Source organism: Leopardus geoffroyi, chromosome B2, assembly GCF_018350155.1.
Source record: "Leopardus geoffroyi isolate Oge1 chromosome B2, O.geoffroyi_Oge1_pat1.0, whole genome shotgun sequence".
In the NCBI taxonomy this organism is placed as follows: Eukaryota; Metazoa; Chordata; class Mammalia; order Carnivora; family Felidae; genus Leopardus; species Leopardus geoffroyi.
Genome location: NC_059332.1, coordinates 4996377 through 5015309, shown reverse-complemented (window position 1 = coordinate 5015309; position 18933 = coordinate 4996377). Strand labels below are relative to the sequence as shown.

Sequence of the window (18933 nt, the reverse complement as noted above, 5' to 3'; positions counted from 1 at the left end):
AGTTGTGATGAGACACAGCCTAGTTTCTCAGTGCTGGACAACAGCCCCACCCTTAAATTTTTTTTTTTAACGTTTATTTATTTTTGAGACAGAGAGAGACAGAGCATGAATGGGGGAGGGGCAGAGAGAGAGGGAGACACAGAATCGGAAACAGGCTCCAGGCTCTGAGCCATCAGCCCAGAGCCCGATGCGGGGCTCGAACTCATGGACCGCGAGATCGTGACTTGAGCTGAAGTCGGACGCTTAACCGACTGAGCCACCCAGGCGCCCCAAGAACAGCCCCACCCTTAAAAAAATATGGAGATACAATTCACATACCATAATATTCACCCTTGAAAGTGTATGGCCCAGTGGTTTTTCATACACTCACAAACCATCACCACTACCTAATTCCAGATCATTTTCTTTTTCCTTTTTTTTTGGTAATAAAGTTTATTTTTAGTTGGTACTAAGAGAAAGGGACCAGATCATTTCCATGACTCTAAAAAGAAATCCTGTACCCTTGGGCAGTCATTCCCCTGGTCTCCTCCCTCTAGTTCCTGGCAACCACTGATCCCTGTCTCTCTCTGCATTTCCCTAGTCTGGACATTTTGCGGGAACGGAATCACATAACATGTGGCCTTTTATGTCTTGCACTTTCACTAGCCAGATGTGTTCAAGGTTCCTCCAGCACGAGTCAGAATTCCTTGTGTGTTGCATCATATTCCTCTGTAGGGACAGATCACATTTTGCGCACTCGTCAGCCGATGGACATTTGGACTATTTCCGCTTTTTGGCTGTTGTGAGTAATAATCATATTAAATGTCCCACTTCACTTAGGCTTTTGCATAGTTATCATCAATTGGTTTTTGACCTCCAGGGCCAGCCCTTGTGAAAATTGTAAAGTGGATGAACTTTAGCACATGATGCTTCTCCATTTTCCCCGTCCATTTCCCTCCTGTACCCCTCCTAAGAGCTTCCAAGCTTTAGCCACCTAACCAAAGTTTAACCCGTTGTGCAAAGCATACATTCCAAGGCTTAACTGGCCAAAAACAACTTAAATGGTTCTTCCTCTCAGGCATGTTTGCATGACGCTGATTCAAGAGGGATGAAGTGCTGCATATGGGCCCGGTCAGTCCACCGCTGGTAATGGGATCTTTGTTTTGTTTTGTTTAAAAATTTTTTTCAATGTTTATTCATTTTTGAGAGAGTGAGAGAGTGAGAGAGAGAGAGAGAGCACAAGCCACGAGCAGAGGAAGGGCAGAGAGGGAGACACAGAATCCGAAGCAGGCTCCAGGCTCTGAGCTGTCAGCACAGAGCCTGACGTGGGGCTTGAACCCACAAACCGTGAGATCATGACCTGAGCCAAAGTCCGATGCTCAGCCGACTGAGCCACCGAGGTGCCCCTGTTTTGTTTTTTGAATGTTTATTTATCTATTTGAGAGAGAGCGTGCCTATATGAGTGGGGGAGGAGGAGAGACAGGGAGAGAGAGAGAGAGAGAGAGAGAGAGAGAGAGAGAATCCTAAGCAGGCTCTGTACCACCAGCACAGAGCCTAACGTGGGGCTCGATCCATGAACCGTGAGATCATGACCTGAGCGCAAGCCAAGAGTCGAACGCTTAACCAGCTGAGCCACCCAGGTGCCCCAGGAACAGGATCTGTAGATGGGACTTCTGGACCACACTGTCCCTGTGAGCATGAAGCCTGTAACTCTGCTGGCTTGAGTGGGAACTGGGCACTGTTCCCCGGCCTGAGAAAGCATCTGGCACTTCTCTGTGCCTTGCAGAGATATACCATCTCACAGGACACGTAAGCAGCATCTTGCTCACTTGGGTTTGAGCAATGGCCCAAGAAGAGGTGGCTGCTGTGACATTTGGATCGGTAAGAGTTATTTTTTTTAATGTTTATTTATTCTTGAGAGAGACAGAGAGAAACAGAGAGAGAGAGAGAGAGAGAGAGCACAAGCAGGGGAGGGGCAGAGATAAAGGGAGACACAGAACACAGAATCCAAAGCAGGCTCCAGGCTCTGAGCTGTCAGCGCAGAGCCCGACGTGGGGCTCAAACCCACAAACCGTGAGATCGTGACCGGAACTGAAGTCGGACTTTTAACCGACTGAGCCACCCAGGTGCCCCACAATTGGTAGGAGTTCTAAGAAGCCAAGAGAAGGTGTGCTGTTAAGCAAGAAGTCCCTGACACTGAACAGGACAGCGAGCATCTCCTCTGGCAAGTCCCAGATGATTGGAGAAACAACATCCCAACACAACGGTACAACTGGAAAGGATGGACATCTTCTACTTGTTTGGGGTGGGGGAGCAAAAGTGAACCAACCTACAGCTTTTAGTTTCAGTAGCTACGGGTTTTCAAAGGTTCAAGATTTACAGAAACACCAGCTCTCACCTAGGTATTTTTATATTTGCTTTAGCCCTTCACATGTGAGTACAGAATTAATGTGCCAACGTTTGCTATTTCATACAAGAAAAAATGGAAAGAACTCAAGGTTTGGGCATGGTGGGTCCAACATATCTAGGTGGTACCTAAGTTTCTAGCTTCTTAACTAGTGTGTCGTCTAAGCCATCTGCAAGGGGACACTCTTTCGTGGAAAACGAATCCAAGGGCATGACAATGAGAGCTGAACTGGAATAAAGAGAGAGCATGTGGCCAGTGGCATGTGCCCTACAAGTAGAAGGCACATACAGAAGAGCCAAAGAAGGGCTGTGTTGTAACTGCTGTGGTTGCTACTGTTTTCTGTGTTGTTTTTTAATTTTTGATGTTTATCTATTTATTGTAAAACTGAGAGAGCGAGTGAGGGAGGGGCAGAGAGAGGAGGAGAGAATCCCACACAGGGTCCACAATGTTAGCACAGAGTCTGATGGGGGGGCTCCATCCTATGGACCGTGAGATCATGACCTGAGCCGAAATCAAGAGTTGGATGCCCAACCGACTGAGACGCCCAGGTGCCCCAGGCTGCCTTTATCTAAGGAGACGCTAGACCATGGGTCCTTGTCATGACCAAAGGGCACTTGTCACGACCAAAGGGCACCATGATCCCACGCACGGAAGACTGTGTCTGTATAGGCTGCTACCAGCAGCGGTCACACGCCTTTAATTTTCCTCCTCTCTCTTCAGTAGAGTGAGGATGATTGGCCCATAGAACAGCCTGTTGAGCAAATCCCAGTAAAAGACTGGAGCTTTGTAGGAAAGAAGAACATGAAGTCCCTGCTCTTGGGCCCAGATGACCTTAGAATGGAAGGTCTTGTGGAGACACAAACATCCCACCATTCCCCAGCTTAGCTGACACCTCAGAGAAGTTAAGCTCTTCTCAGCTGTCAACATTTGACCTTTCCCAGGACAAGAAGGGCCAACTTTGATTTTACTGAGCTGATCTGAGGGTGGGCATGAGCTGATTTTTAGAACAACTGTTCAGGTTATACAGGGGACCAAGCCGCTGTCTGTACGGGGCCCCTGCATGCTTGAATTGCCAATGCCTGTTACACCCGGCTGGTACTGAATTAAAGCCACGGAGGGGTCAACCTCCTCTCCCCTGGCAAAAAGGAGTGATGGCTTTCGAAATTAAAAATATTCTTGTTCTTTGACTCAATGGTTTGATGACCGATGCCAAGTCACAAACTGTGTGTGCCTGTATGCTCATCATGATATTTTTCAGAGTTGGGATCTCCACAAAGGCCCATCAGTATGGAACAAGAAAATAAATTATAGACTATCCATACCCTGAGATGCACATTAACCCCTCAAATAGAACGAAGTAGATCAACATGTTCTAACAAGGAAAATAACCACGATCTATTACATTTAAAAACTCAGTTATGCAACAGAACAGTGTGATCTCATTTAAGAAAAAAAAATAATTATAGGGGCGCCTGAGTGGCTCAGTCGGTTAAGCGTCCCACTTCGGCTGAGGTCATGATCTTGCACTCCGTGAGTTTGAGCCCCGTGTTGGGCTCTGTGCTGACAGCTCGGAGCCTGGAGCCTGCTTCGGATTCTGTGTCTCCCTCTCTCTCTGCCCCTCCCCTGCTCACACTCTGTCTCTCTCTCAAAAATAAATAAATATTAACAAAAAAGAAAAACATAATTATAGATGTTAGCATATGCATAGAAGAGCATTAGAAGGAATGTACACCAAATCCCTAACAGTTTTCTCTGGGGGCTGGACTTATGGGCACTAAAATATTTACAGTATATTTTGTAGTTTAAATTGTGTTACAGGGCATGTATTATTAATAGGCAGAAGAAAATTATTTTTTTATAAGAAACATTTGGCAAAATATTAATAGTAAATGATAGAAAATTAAAGAAGCTTCTGGCTTGATGTCCGTGGTTTGGGGCTTTACCTTTTCCCTGAAGTGCTCGTTTCTGGAGGCTGAGGTCAAGTACAGCATCACAGCCTCACGGGCTTCCTGGTCATCGCCAGTCAGCAGCACAGCCAGAGTCCCGAGTACTTCCTGCTGGGCTGAGAGGCTGCCGGGTGCAAGGTCACTCATGGCCTGGAGCAGTTTCTCATCTCTCAGCGACTGCAGGGTCTGAATCAAGGAAACTAGCGAGTGAAAAGAAAGCAGAGTTCACTTTCTGATCTTAAGGTAACACACTCACTAAAAATATATGACTCAAGTATACATGTAATAACAGATCCAAGTACGCAAAGTCAGCATACGACGAAGGTGATGTTTTCAGTTAGTGAGAAAAGGGCATGATTCTAGTAATTCTATTATGGTAAATGGCAAACCTTAATAGGGAGTAGCGAAGGCAGATCTCCATCTTGTACGGCCGCTAAAATAACTTCTAGATGAATTACATAGTCAAATGTAAAAATATACAGCGAAGGAACTACAAGTAAACTTGTAGTTGACTACAAGTAAAATCTTCCCGATGAGAGCCAACTCTGTTGCCGATCTTTTAGCCATACCCGTCTGGCAATCCCCTGGCCCCGAGTGACCCCAGCTTCATGTTCTCTCTGTCTGCACTCGGGCACCTGGGCCGGGATGGAGAAATCCAGCTGGTTGGCTGGAATATGGAGATGATATGATAAAAAAATAAAATTCTGAGTCCCATTTGGACAAACTGATGATGTTCCATGACCAAGGAATGTATTCTGATCCCTCATAAAGTACCCGGTGCAGGCATCTATTAGTCACCAAAACATCAGGATAAGAGTGTATCTGGTCAGTACAGATGGGAAACGATAAACTAAAATTCACGATCCATCAGTAGACAGCATCCACTATTCAATGGACACATTAGTGAATTTTTGAGATTTTTTTTTTTTTTTGGCTTTAATTTCCTATTTCTGCTGCTGGGGATGTTGTGGTCATTTCACTGCTTTTTAAATAAATGCCACAGCATAAGGTCTCGAGACAGTATTATGTATAACAATGGAACAAACAAATCATGGAAAACAACCTAACTGTTCAACAATAATCAACTATATTCGCATGCACCCAAATGCAGGGATACTACAAAACTAAAAAAACTTTCAAAGGATAACATGGGATATAATATCAAATAAAAGCTAGGACTGAATGCTTTATAATAGGTCATCACAGCTTTGAAATGTCAAATCCATGCATATCCAACTAAAAATACATTAAATTTTAAAAGTAAGATAGTAGGTGATTTGAATATTTTTAGGTGTACTTTTTTGTTTTCTAGTCTTTTTTTTTTTTTTTTTTTTTTTTTTTAAATAATGAGGGCCTTTTTCTTATTTAAAGGAAGAAGAAAACAAAAAAGACATGTACAGGGTTAGGGTTTCTCCACGGTCCTCCTCCACTCCTACTGGTAAGTAGGTACGCCTTCCCCAGAACCGTCGGGGGGAGGCTCAGGGATGTCAGCTGCTACTGATGTCATTTGAACAGTAGAGAAATTTACTCAGAAAACTGCTTTAGAGACAGTGACAAACTTAGAGAAGATAGGAAGACTATCCTCAAGTGAGATCCTGTGGTCTCTCGCCTCGGTTCTCCTTCTAGAACTCTGGACCAGCATTTACTCATCATGAGGGCTACACAGACTCTCCTGTGTTCGGGCTGGCTTGGCACTGGGTCGGGGGGAGAAAGTGCGTCTTCTCACTGGGATGTGAGCTCTGTGACCGACCTGTCAGTGCAGGGTTCAGCGTTCTGGAGGGAAGGGCTAAGTCTGGTGCTGAGCCAACCCGTCTACTCCTAAAGAACACACTGCAATCCCACCCCCTTTCACCGGCAGCGGTGAAGTCTGGGTGGATTTACAGAGCACAGACTGGGGAGCCAGAACCCAGCCCCTCGCTGCCTGGCTCCGCCCCCAAAGAGGTTTCCTCTCATTACAGCTGCTTATTTTATTTTCAGCATGTGACACCACGCGAGAAGCAAGGCAATCATGAACTTCAGGCCACCCCACGGTGCTGGTGCCCGTTCTGCACCCTCCCCGGAGACACAGCCCGAGACGTGGTTTTCCATTTCCTTTCCTGACCAACATGTCGCCCCATCTGCCTTGTCGTGAATCCCATTGCGGACTGTTATGAAAGTGCCTCCAAAAAGGGCAACGTAACACAGTACTGCCTGTAGGCTTGATCCCACAAATGGCAAATACATTCGTGAAGAAATATCATCATTAAATCAGCTTTTGGTCAACGTCGTATCCTTGCTGGGTGATCAGGATGCTCTCGGTACACCCCTGGTTCATTGCCAAGAGGCTCACTACAGTTAGGGGTCCAGAAGTCATTGAAAAGGCTGATCTCATCCCAGCTGTTGACTTGGGGGAAGAAAGGTTACCAGCCCTAAAAACTATGACTGAAAAGACCAGAGCTCACTCCAAATGGAGCCACCGCACGGTGCAACGAAAGAACACGTCCCACCTTGCTTGGCCAGCTGGTTCAAGTAGCTCTCTAGGTCGCTCACACCGTGGCTGGTGAAGTAACCGTAATATTGGAAAACGGTGATGACCTCCGAAGAGAGGCTGGAGGGGAGCAGAGGCTCAGCCTGGTCCAGGATTTGGGACACCAGGGTTCGAAACACTGTTTGGAAGGAGAAACACAAAGAGGCTTTGAAGTGCCACGAGCACTCATTCGTTCACCTGTCTGTCTTTGTACCGTGGGGTACGGCAGAGCACAATACGTGAGACGAGCTAGTCCTCAGTGAATAGCTGGATGATTACTGGACGTACGTATACATACCTGCATAACTGCGTTGGGTCAAGAACAGAACACTGTTGGCACCCCACCTGGTTGACTCATGCCCCCATCTCAGTGCCCCCCTCAGATCCCCCCACCCCCACCACAGGTAACTAATAATCTGACTTCTATCACTAGGACTCAGCTTTACCTGTTCTTGAACATCATATAAATGGGATTATACAGTATACACTGTTTGTATCTGGTTCCTTTTACTCAATAAAATATTTGTGGGATTCACCTACATTGTTGCTTACAGTTTATTCTTCTTAAAAATTGCTGTGTAATAGCCTATTGTATGACTGATGCTATAAATACACAATATATACATATATACAATATCGTATACATACACATTATACACACACATACACAACACATTTATTTTCTTGTTGGTGGGCATTTGAGTTGTTTCTGGTTTTCAGTTCTTGTGAAGAAAGGTGCTATGAACCTTTTTTGTGACTATAAGCATCTATCTCCCTTGACATATTTAGGAGCGGAATGGCTGCATCATAGGGTAGGTACATTTAGCTTTAGTAGAAATTGCCAAACTGTTTCCCAAGTGGTTCCACCATGGGACACGCTCCTGTTGGTAACATTTTAATGAAAAACACATACAGCCACCTAAACAGCAACACGGACGCACAGTGCTTTTAAAAGTCACCGCCGAGATTCTGAGTTGGAACACGTTCGTGCTCTTTCTTTTCTTAGAGTAGATGATGGACAGATGATGTCTTCTCCGGAGAGTCAGCCTTTTCTCCAGGGCTAGCTGCTGGGGACGTGGTGAGGGGCAGCCCGCCAGTGCTCGCTCTCAAGCCAAACGGCGGACCCCTTCCTCCCCGCCCCTGCCCTGTACCTGGGTCTGCGAGTCCTGGATATTCTCTGTTGACGGTTCTGGCAAAGCTGGCTTCCAGCTGCTTCATCACTCTGTCAGCCGAGCTGTGGTAGACGCCCACCGGGCTGCAGCACCTCGTCCAGAATGACAGCAAAGACAGCTTTTTGTGAAATTCTGGGATGGCTGGAAAAGAAGAGCAACCCCCACCCCCAACACACAGTTGGAACGAAGCAGATGAAGACAATGCGCCTGTGTGGGGGTGGGGCAGCCATCACTGCCCCTCCCCCCCTTTTTAAAGACGGTGGTTTTTAAAAGTTTTTAAAAATTTTTTTTTTTTTTTAATTTGAGAGAAAGAGAGGGAGAGAGCGGCGGAGGGGCAGAGAGAGAGGTGGGGACAGAGGATCCAAAGCAGGCTGTGTGTTGACAACAGAGAGCCTGATGCGGGGCTCGAACCCATGAACTGTGAGATCATAACCTGAGCCGAAGTCAGATGCTTAACCAACTGAGCCACCCAGGCGCCCCAAGACTATGGTTTTTACATAAAAAAATATTTACTGATTTTGAGAGACAGTGGGGGGGGGGAAGGGCAGAGAGAGAGAGAGGATCCCAAGCAGGCTCTGCACTGTCAGCACAGAGCCTGACACGGGGCTCAATCCCATGAACTGTGAGATCAAGAGTTGGATGCTTAACGGACTGAGCCACCCAGGCGCCTCTAAATTTTTTTTTAAGTAGGTTCCACACCCAACGTGGGGCTTGAACTCATGACCTGGAGAACCACAGTCTCCTTGTTCCACCGAACGAGCCAGCCAGGCATCCCCTAAAGACTGTGGTTTAAAATTTTTTTTTTAATGTTTATTTATTTTTGAGAAAGAGAGAGAGACAGAGCATGAGTGGGGAAGGGGCAGAGAGAGAGGGAGACACAGAATCCGAAGCAGGCTCCAGGCTCCGAGCTGTCAGCCCGGAGCCCGACGCGGGGCTCGAACCCATGAACCGTGAGATCATGACTTGAGCTGGAGTCGGCTGCTCGAGCAACTGCGCCACCCAGGCGCCCCTAAAGACTGTTTTTTAACTGGAACTACGAGATTCCTCTGTAGTTGGCAGATTTTCTAAAGGGCAAGGAACTTATGACCAGAAGCTCATCTAGCCCGGGCGGCAAAGAAAACACAGCGAAGGCAAAGCTGTTTGCTTTCCGTGAGAGAAAACCCAGCAGCCCTCCTCTCGGAAGATGCTCTGACCATCTCCCCCCGCTGCCGTAACTTTCCTGCAAACCCGGCTACAGGATCAGAGAATCACCCCTCAGGAGATGTTTCTGAAGGGGCCGTAACACATCAGGAGGTGGGCTGGGGGAGTGTGACACCCGCCTGGGGGGGGCCTCTCTGGCTGAAATGGCGAAGAGCTCCGTGTAGGCAGCACACGGTCAGTGACCGTGAGGTCGTGACCTCATGCGGTTGGGACCATGAGGAGGTGCCTGGGAGCCGGGAGGACGCGAGTCACTGGCGTCCTCGGCTTCCTGTCCCCTTTTATGCCTCTCAGACACCTGCCGAGGTCACCGGCTCCCAGGAGGACTGGATGCGGGAGGCACAAATCTAAAACGGGAACCTACAGGGAGGTCTCTTCTCGGCTGGATCCGAGCGACCCAGAGAAGAGTCTGGAGCCCCACTACCTCCACGGGATGTGTGCTGTGAACCAAGACGAAAACTCCTGTCTTTATAAGGAGCTCCGTGGCCAGACCACGCGAGTTCAAAGGCAGCTTCCCCACGTCAAGTTCTCCACCTAACCCTCTTGGAACCGGGGACTTTCCTGAGAGCCGCCAGCATATTTCTACCTTTTCCAAGGACAGCTGGGGGGTGTCCTGCCTTTGCCAGTCAGCTGCTGTGGGAGCTGTGTCTTCACCAGCAACACGGCACAAGCACAGTCCCGGTCGCCTGTCCCCCCAATGGAACCGCGCCGGCAGGAAAAGTCCGTGAGACTGGTTCTGCTTAGACACGGGTGTCTGACTTCCGGAGGTGGGGGGCTGGCCCCGTAGACAAAACCGTGTTCTGCTGGTTTGACTCCGAAGGCTGAGGCGCAGTGTTAACGAGATGGCACCAGTCCACGCTGCTGGGCACTGGCCACTGGCCGCTCCTCCACTGTCATGCCTTCCTGCCGGCCCCACGGAGCAAGGGAGAGGCTGGGGGTGTGGCACACACGTGCTTACCTTCAATGACAGAACTGATGTTCCCTATGTTCTCATCGCTGACGGCTGACAGTTTCTCCATCACCTGGACTTGCCGAGAAAGCTTCTCCAAGAGGTTGCTCGCCACAAATGGGGTTTTGCTTGAGAAAACAATTTGCTGACAAAACAAACGAAGCCGCCGTGTCAGTCACGCCCACTGTCGTCAGCGGAGGTTTCCCGACCCAACCCCGTCCTTCCTCACACGGCCGTCACGCTAAATACGCCTGCATGGTGTTCTGTTCCAGAACGTTCCTCGTTCTGTGCCAGTTACAACACCCGACGAAATCACACGTGTTTTTGTTGCCTCTCAACTTTTTCCGTGCCTGTATGGATTCTGGGATTTTTTTCACTAATAGAGCCACAAGGTTATTATCAAGTTGAGGCTCTGTAAATCCTCTTTGAAACTTCGAAGGCATATTCAGGCTGCTTATCTGTGTGCTAACACGATTAAAAAAAAGATTGCTTTCCCAAGTAGTAATTTTTCCCAGCACGGATTTCTTTCCTTGTTTTCAAGCTGGAAATGAAGAATGCATCAAGGCTTTCTCATTCTAATTAACGAGTGCTGATTATGTACCAGGCACTGGTCTGAGCCCGTGTATGAGCTCATGCCATTGCTCACCACCACCCTAGGAGGTGGGGACTGTTGATGTTCCATTTTACTGCTGGGGAAACTGAGGCACAGAGAGGTCCAGTGGCATGCCCAAGGCCACATAAATAGTAACTGATTTCATTTGAGTGCAGGTCACAAGAGTAAAGGGCATGAGAGAGGACAGAAGTCACTTGTTGCCTGAAGGTTCTAGACCTTTCTGTGTGCCTCAGAGACCTGTCCAGCCACCTGGTGGGTACGGATACAGGGAGCTGACCTGTACTGCCATCCTCCCCTGTCGAAACCATGTAGATTCTATGCACATATGATTTCCAATCTCCGAGCCTAGTGTAGCAATTATGTGCTGATGCCTTTCACATACGTAGATACAGAAGTGAACTGACTTCAGGCATAACACATGGTCCACATGGGATGCCTGTTTTTTTCTCTTTGCAATTACATTCCGAATGAAGATGTAAACTCACCGATTCGGCAGTGGGTGTGAGTTAGAAATTACGTTTCTAATCCTTAATCCTTTACATATCTGTATGTGTGCCTCTTCTGTTTTTTTGATGCTGATTTTCCCCACAGTGGGGCTTGTTATGACCATGGTCTGGTCTGAGTATCGGGAAGAACACTGCACTGAATATTTTTAAATTTTTTTTTAGTTTATTTATTTTTTGAGAGACAGTGCCCAGGGGAGGGGCAGAGAGAGAGAGAGAGAGAGGGAGAGAGAGAGAGAATCCCAAACAAGATCCGTGCACTGTCAGCACAGAGCCTGATGTAGGGCTCAAACTCACGAACTGCATTGCACTGAATATTGCTTGTCAATTAGTCTTTGAGAGAAAACATTCATTCCTTTACGGAAGAGAATTCTCTTATGTCTCACAAGATAATGACTTTACCTCTACAGTGCCAACAGGTAGTGTGCTCAGCACAGAATCAGGCTCAGCAAGGGCGAAGAGTTGTGAAAACCATCTTATTCAAGTGGTTGGATAGAGAATGGTTATAAGCAAACAACAACCCTTTCCCATTTTGGTCAGAAAAAAACCACTGCGCCTTCTGCCAGATCGGTTGTCAGTAAATGGCTGGCAAATTCAACAGTCAACAGAAGAGATCAACTGGGATGTTGGCCAACCTAGCGGTAAGAGTCGTAATTGCCAACCAGTTTCCCACAGTGTCTGAGGTGACTCTGGGGTTGTTTGTTCACGGAGGAAAAGTATATTCTCCATCTCATCACAAGTGCATTATGGAAAAAGCACACTAACCCACTTCTGGCCTCCCTGGGACCCCCCTCCTCCTTACCCTGCCTCTTGTCTGCCACTTGGTCCCATGCTCTCAGGAGCATGATTGATTGATTGATTGACTGACCGATTATTTATTTATTTATTTATTTATTTATTTATTTATTTATTTAAGTTTCGCACCCTTCCTGTCTGGCCAATCCCCCTGAAGACCATTACACATTTGCTTTCACATTCTCATCCTGTTCCCCACACATGCAAACAGGCTGGAGAAGACAAGCAACCAGGCGAGGAGTAAGTATTTAAGGAGATGCTTGGGGCAGGAGGTGGGGAGCACTTTGTTCAAGGGAGCTAACGCACTTCCCGCAACCAAAGAATTTCAAAATATCCGCTTCACTGTTGCAAAATCTTAACAGGTAAGTAGCCTGAAGTGAGAAGAAAAACGAGTCCCACGGCGTCCCAGAACGAGCGCCTACCTGGCAACGATAATGGCCTCTGGAACTATTTTTTCTCGCTGCTAATACGTACTTATTCGAGATCTGGGAAACCGTGCTTATATCCTGCACCATTTCGCCTTTAGCCGTCCAGGTGGAGTGACAATATTCACACTACCGTGTGCCCTGTAACACTGGCTTTCGAAGTCCACCCGTTTGTAGATGGCGCAATGCAATTTTTTTTCCCTTAGTCACGTTACTCTTCTCTTTTGGCAAATGTTTTGAAATCAAGAGCCAACCTATTGCATGTTCGAGTGCGGAGAGCTAGGTTTCAAGATAGAAAACCCAGGGTTCAGGGAGGATGGCCAGGGCCATCAGAACTTTCGAGTCGGCCCAAAGCGAAGCAGGCTTGTTCTCATATTCCTGAACGTTCATTTCTCTGGCAAAACTGAAAAAAGGCAGCACACATTCTTGGTGCATAAAGAGCCTGGGGTCTAAAACAAACACAGTCGCCGAGCCCACCTGAACGAGTTGGGTGCAATACTGAAGGTGCCTGACAATGGTGATGTCCAGGCTCTCATTTCCTGTGGTCAGGGGGAGGGGGCTTCCGGCCACACTGGTCCCGACTCCTGTGTCTTCTGTCAGCGCCTCGCTCAGGTGCCCCCTGGCCTCTGGGTGTACCGACCTGTAAGGGCTGAAGCAGGAAGGTGAGCGCAACGTTAGCGGTTTCTTTCAGCGGGGAAACCCCAGGTCAACCCCAACAACTGCTTCCAGAATTTGCTTCTCAAGCACAGTGAATCAGTGTTCAAAAAATTTTAATGTGTATTTATTTTTGAGAGAGAGAGAGAGAGAGCGAGAGTGAGAGTGAGAGAGAGCACAAGTGGGGAAGGGCCAGAGAGAGAGGGAGACACAGAATCCGAAGCAGGCTCCAGGCTCCGAGCTGTCAGCACAGAGCCTGACGTGGGTCTTGAACCCATGAACTGTGAGATCATGACCTATGCTGAAGTCGGACGCTTAATAGACTGAGCCACCCAGCTGCCCCCAGCAGTGAACCATTTGTAAAGCAGGCTCCCCAAGGAATCTGCTCTCATGGTGCACCTGTTACACTTTCTTGCTCTGGGGATGGGGCGCTTTGCCAAATATCCTGGGATTAAATTGTCCTCTATAGTTGTGGTTTCCCAAGAGCAATTCCATTAAGAAATAATGTCAAGGCTTTTTTTTTTTTTTTTGGCCTCAGATCAATTGCTACTAGAAGAGAAGGAAAAAGGAAAACTGCCAACAAGAGGCATGATGTTCTACCCCAGACAAAGGCTAAAAGGCGTTTATTGGACTCTTCCAAGGCAGAGCTTGGTTCTGCCTCTCACACCTTGTTTACTCCCCGCTGGTGAACTGTCTAAACCTGGGATCGTGACGGGCACTTACGTTTACAAATAAATATGTTGCCTCTATGAACCAATTTTGTTCTTAAAATTAATCTGTGTGGGAAAGAGGGAAGAGCTGTCTCATTTCACACTGGGAGGACTGACGGGCAGAGGTGTTCCCCTTGGGGTCCTGTTCACACGGCTAGACAGCGACCGGGCAGCTGCTGGCTTCTGGGCTCCTGGCCTCCAGCCTCCATGATTTAAAGAGATCGTGAACCTGAGCTAAGAGGCACTGGACGCTTTACTCCACTGCACACCTGCCTCCAGGGGAAAGCACTGTGCCTGCGTTCTGGCCATCAACACATATTTAATACTCACACATGGGGGTGCCTGGGGGGCTCAGTTGGTTAAGCGTCCGACTCTTAGTTTTGGCTCAGTTTCGTGAGTTCAAGCCCCGCATGGGGCTCTGTGCTGGCAACACGGAACCTGCTTGGGATTCTCTCTCTCTCTCTCTCTGCCCTTCCCCAACTTGTGCTATTTCTGTCTCTCTCAAAATAAATAAACTCAAAAAAATAACATAAAAAAAATAAAACACAATTTTCACAATTTTCCCTAATACCACTGAGGACATATACTAAAGTTGATCGATTCAGTCAATTTAATATCAATGTTCTATAAAACGTACAAAATCTACGAGGTTTTTGTTGTTAAAATGCTTCTGAGAGCCAGAAGAACGAAGCTTAGACTGATGTCTGACTCTGACATATTATGTAATGAGGAGACAGATTTTTGGTTTTGCAGCATTTCACAAATTCGATCAAGTTGGAGAAATCTCAGCATAGAATGCAGGGGCATCGCTTAAACATTGCATTCGTTTAGTAACTTTTGTTTGCCGTGTCCTCAGTTTGCTCAAAGCATAAATTCTAGTTCTCACTTTTTCTCTTCCTGGTTTTGGAAGAAGAAAGCCTCCAGGAACAAGAAAACCCCAAAACACTGACATAACATCACCCACAGAGAGGTTTGTGACGGTGTAACTTGAAAACCTGTTTACATAACATGGCAAAAGTAAGGAAGGTGGAAATCTGCCCTTTCCTTTGGGAAAGTGTGTGAGTGTGTGCGTGTAGTGAAGGTGAGCATATTCCACTGTGCTTGGTTTGCTTCGTTCAAGTTACAAAATGGACCCCAGACGCTAGTGCCAAAGACAAGGGGTGGCCGCACGCGGAAGGCTGATGGAGAAGGTGACAACAATCCCCCTTCCCCTTCCCTTCCCTCCCCAGAGAAGGCCTCATTCTCCACCTGCTGGGCTGCAGAAGCAGAAGAAATCGTTACCAGTGATTGGTCATCCCTGTTACATTCTGAGGCAATTATGTGGCTGGACTTAAACCTGGCGTTGACGTGTGCACGGATGAGGTTAACGTATAGCAACTTTGCCAAAGGGAGCAAGAGATACAGGGGTGGAAAAAGCAGAGCACAACAAAACGAAGAGATAAGACATAAGACACGCAAAGAGAGGAGAACCAGGTACAGGTCGATCATCCAGTAAGAGGTCTCCAGACACAAAGCACGCTTCGTTAATTTGGGATTCATTGCACTGGGGGCAAGTTGCCGACCCCCCGAGCCTCCAAGATATCGGTGTGCACAAAACACATGCCCGTACAAAAGTTTCCCCTTTATTTCCAACGAAGAAACGTGATTCATTTTCCCTCCGACAACACAAGAGAGGTGAACACCATTTAAAAATGGCCCTTGCCAATAAGAGGGAATTGAAAGCCAGTTGGTGGTTCATGGAGGGAGTTTTCTCTTCCTGGGGATGTGCACGGGTCCCGTCTGAGAGCAACAAAGAACCACTGTTCAGAAGAGAGGTAAGCGGACGCCGACTTCACACTTACCTATTTTTCTCCGTCTCAGTGTCTGAAAATACCGAGTCCGTGCCTCCTCCAACAGTACAAACCTCATCACCATCCTCCTCCTCGTCAAAATCGGAGGTGTTCAGGAAATCAAAGCTTTCTAAAGCACTTTCGACTGTAAGACTTAAACTGGAAGACCGGCTGCGGTTTCCGGCTGGCTTACACTGCAAAGGCAGAAGGCATCGGGGAGAAGGTCAACACATCCAGAAGCAGAAACAGAACAGGCAACAGTCGATCTGAGATGCGACACTTTCTTTTTTTCCAAGCTTTTATTTTTTGTTGTTGGCATTTAAAAAAAACGCATTTAAAATCTTCGCATTAAAAAAAAAAAAAAACTACAACGATGGATTAAACGACACAGGATCTGGGATTCGTTCCAAAATGATCTGGAGGGAAATAAGCGAGGAGGAGAACAGACGGAACAAGACTGGCCGTGAGCTGACATCGTGGAAGCCGGGGGATGGGCGCACTGGGAGCCGTTACAGGATTCTCTCTACTTCTGCTTGAAAGTTTTTTAAAAAAATTTTTATTTAAAAAATTTTTTTTAATGTTTTTATTTATTTATTTATTTATTTATTTATTAAAAAAATTTTTTTTCAACGTTTATTTATTTTTGGGACAGAGAGAGACAGAGCATGAACGGGGGAGGGGCAGAGAGAGAGGGAGACACAGAATCGGAAACAGGCTCCAGGCTCTGAGCCATCAGCCCAGAGCCCGACGAGGGGCCTGAACTCACGGACCTCGAGATCGTGACCTGGCTGAAGGCGGACGCTTAACCGACCGCGCCACCCAGGCGCCCCTGTTTTTATTTATTTTTGAGACAGAGAGAGACAGAGCATGAGCAGGGAAGGGGCAGAGAGAGAGGGAGACCCATAATCTGAAGCAGGCTCCAGGCTCTGAGCTGTCAGCACAGAGCCCGATGCGGGGCTCGAACTCACAGACTGCGAGATCATGACCTGAGCTGAAGTTGGACGCTCAACCGACTGAGGAACCCAGGCACCCCTACTTCTGCTTGAAAGTTTAGAATAAAAAGTTGAGAAAACATTACAGCCCAGAAAGCCTTGGGAAACGGAACTGCCATACCCCTCTGCCTAGAGCTCAACTCCAAAGAAAATACAACCAGCAGACAAATCTAGAGAGTCACGGAGTCCGTGCCAAATAGTAACCAATCTGTAATGTGTGCAGTGTCCCGAGACAGGAGCTGACTGCCCAAGGAACCTGTTCTAAAGGATTAAAAAAAAAAAAAACCAACCCCAGGAAGAGAAAACTACTCAAACTCAGACTTAACTCATACTCCCTAGGCAAGTGTATTAATTTTACATTCACGGCATATCATTTTCTTTGAGCGCTGAGGAGAAAAGGAAGGGTACAGGCCCAGCAAGAAGGGTCCCTGCTTCCTCTCCGGAACAAATCCCATCACTTCCGTGACTGGGCCCCGGGATACTGTGGGTTTGCCCTAGGGCCTGGGGAATCCTGTATTGCTAGACACAGACAGAAGCAAGACAAACAGCGTTAACGCCAGTTGCTACGGGTACAGAGATGGAAAGAAGTCCTTCCAAATATTCAAGAGGACGGACACTGGGGCGGACTGAACGGGACAAGTCTTGTGAGTCAGAAGAACTACATGTCCACCCTCTCAGGCTCTCCTCGCTGACTTCGCAACACAAGGCAGGCAGCGCCTCGCAGAGAGCTGTCTCTGATACTCAAGATGGCACAAAAGCACGGGGGAAACCGTCTTTCGGTCTTTTAAATCAGAGTTGTTTCCTTCACCCTCAGTGATCTCCGTCCCAGGGGCAGCATCATTTAGTTTCTGATCCTCAAGAGGCTTTAGCATCCTAGGAATGTGAAGGGGGGGAGAAAAGAGAAAGCTTTGTCCAGCTGATGCTTTAATTCTGGCTGGATCTAAAGCCATTTGCCCCAGCCCTCAACTCGAATGCTGTTTTCAGTCTCAGACAGATAGAAGGAGCTGGTCCAGACTCAACCCACCTCTAGGGTCTTCGTTCTTAAGTAGCTATCTGCTGAACTTGACCTGGCACGGTATGGATGCGTTTACATATCGATCATAACGAAGGGAGGGACAGTAAAGGATTTTAGAGGCAGGACTGTTCTGGAACAACAGCAGGTTGAAATAACACTCTGGAAAGAAATCTGTGACCCCCAGGTTTTTATAAGACTAACAGATGGGGTGCTTAGTGTTTCCTGGTGGGCCCAGATACTTCTCAGCAATCCAGATGTCTGGAAATGGGAACTGGTATCTCCACTTGCTTTCTCGAAGGCATCTGCGAGAGGTGGGGTCAGTTGTCTTTAAATTGAACACCTTTCGCCCACTAAGCAAAGCTGGTCACCTCTGCAGATGAGAGCTTGTTGGGGGTTAGAAGATGTTTTCACTGGAGTACTAGGCAAGCAGCATGAACACACGGGTCCTGAACTGGCACTTTTATGTTTTATAGAAGGCAGATTCAGAGCGTCCTCTCAGAGGCTACACCAACAACTGAATTAGTCCGTCATGGGCACTAGAGGATCTGCGGAGTTGGGATTGGAGTCTCATCTGCCCTGGGGACAAATCCCCCTCCAAGCTAGGGGAGCATGACTGAGAAGGCTAAGAGAGTCAGAGAAGCCTTGGAAATGTGTGGAAATGTATTTCCCACAGGCCACTGAGAAGACCACATCTGAAAACCAGTCATTCCAAGGGACACAACAGGCTTCTGTGGGTGGGATCTCGGCTCGCCACCGGCACCTTATTTTCAAGCCTATTTTATAGCACAGGTCACCAAAGAATTGCTGTTTCCTGGAAAAGGACCCGATTTCTTTCCTGTGTGGCAACCTTAGAGTAGCAAAGAACAGAGAAGTGGCGTGGGATTCGGGACAAAATCAGGTCCTGTCTTCTTGTGCCGTGTTTTCAAAAGTTTAATCTGTATGCCCGGTAGAAACATACATTCCGGTGTAGCAACAATGATCCCATCGTTAGGAACCCCCGCCTGTGCGGAGATCATCCCTCTTGCTCTCTGCTCCCACCACGTCCACACTGAGCTGTCTGATCAGGAACAGGGTTGAGAAGGACATCTCTGGTGGACTTGGGGGTCCCTGGCTTCTAGAACACAGCAGATGACGATTGGTGCTGGATCTATCTCAGATTCCGACTCACTGGTTGGGACAAATCTGGAGAAGGGACTCTTTGGAGGCAGTGCCCGGGGCTGGCGGGAGGCCTGTGTGTGTGG

The 18933-nt window shown here is 47.6% G+C and overlaps 1 protein-coding gene across 9 annotated transcripts in view; it reads right to left on the bottom strand.

Moving 5' to 3' along the window:
- The window catches only part of RIPOR2 (RHO family interacting cell polarization regulator 2), a 232700-nt gene that overhangs the window by 12018 nt on the left and 201749 nt on the right, over positions 1-18933 (bottom strand). For 8 of the 9 annotated variants that reach the window (XM_045497204.1, XM_045497206.1, XM_045497207.1 and 5 more), the window contains 6 exons: positions 15698-15879; positions 12970-13141; positions 10166-10301; positions 7990-8151; positions 6819-6977; positions 4330-4532 (listed from right to left, as the gene is read on the bottom strand). In XM_045497204.1, coding sequence (XP_045353160.1) covers positions 4330-4532; positions 6819-6977; positions 7990-8151; positions 10166-10301; positions 12970-13141; positions 15698-15879 — 1014 coding nt within the window. Of the gene's footprint in view, positions 1-4329; positions 4533-6818; positions 6978-7989; positions 8152-10165; positions 10302-12969; positions 13142-15697; positions 15880-16666; positions 17541-18933 lie in introns of those variants that run through there. The other variant, XM_045497212.1, reaches the window with a different exon arrangement.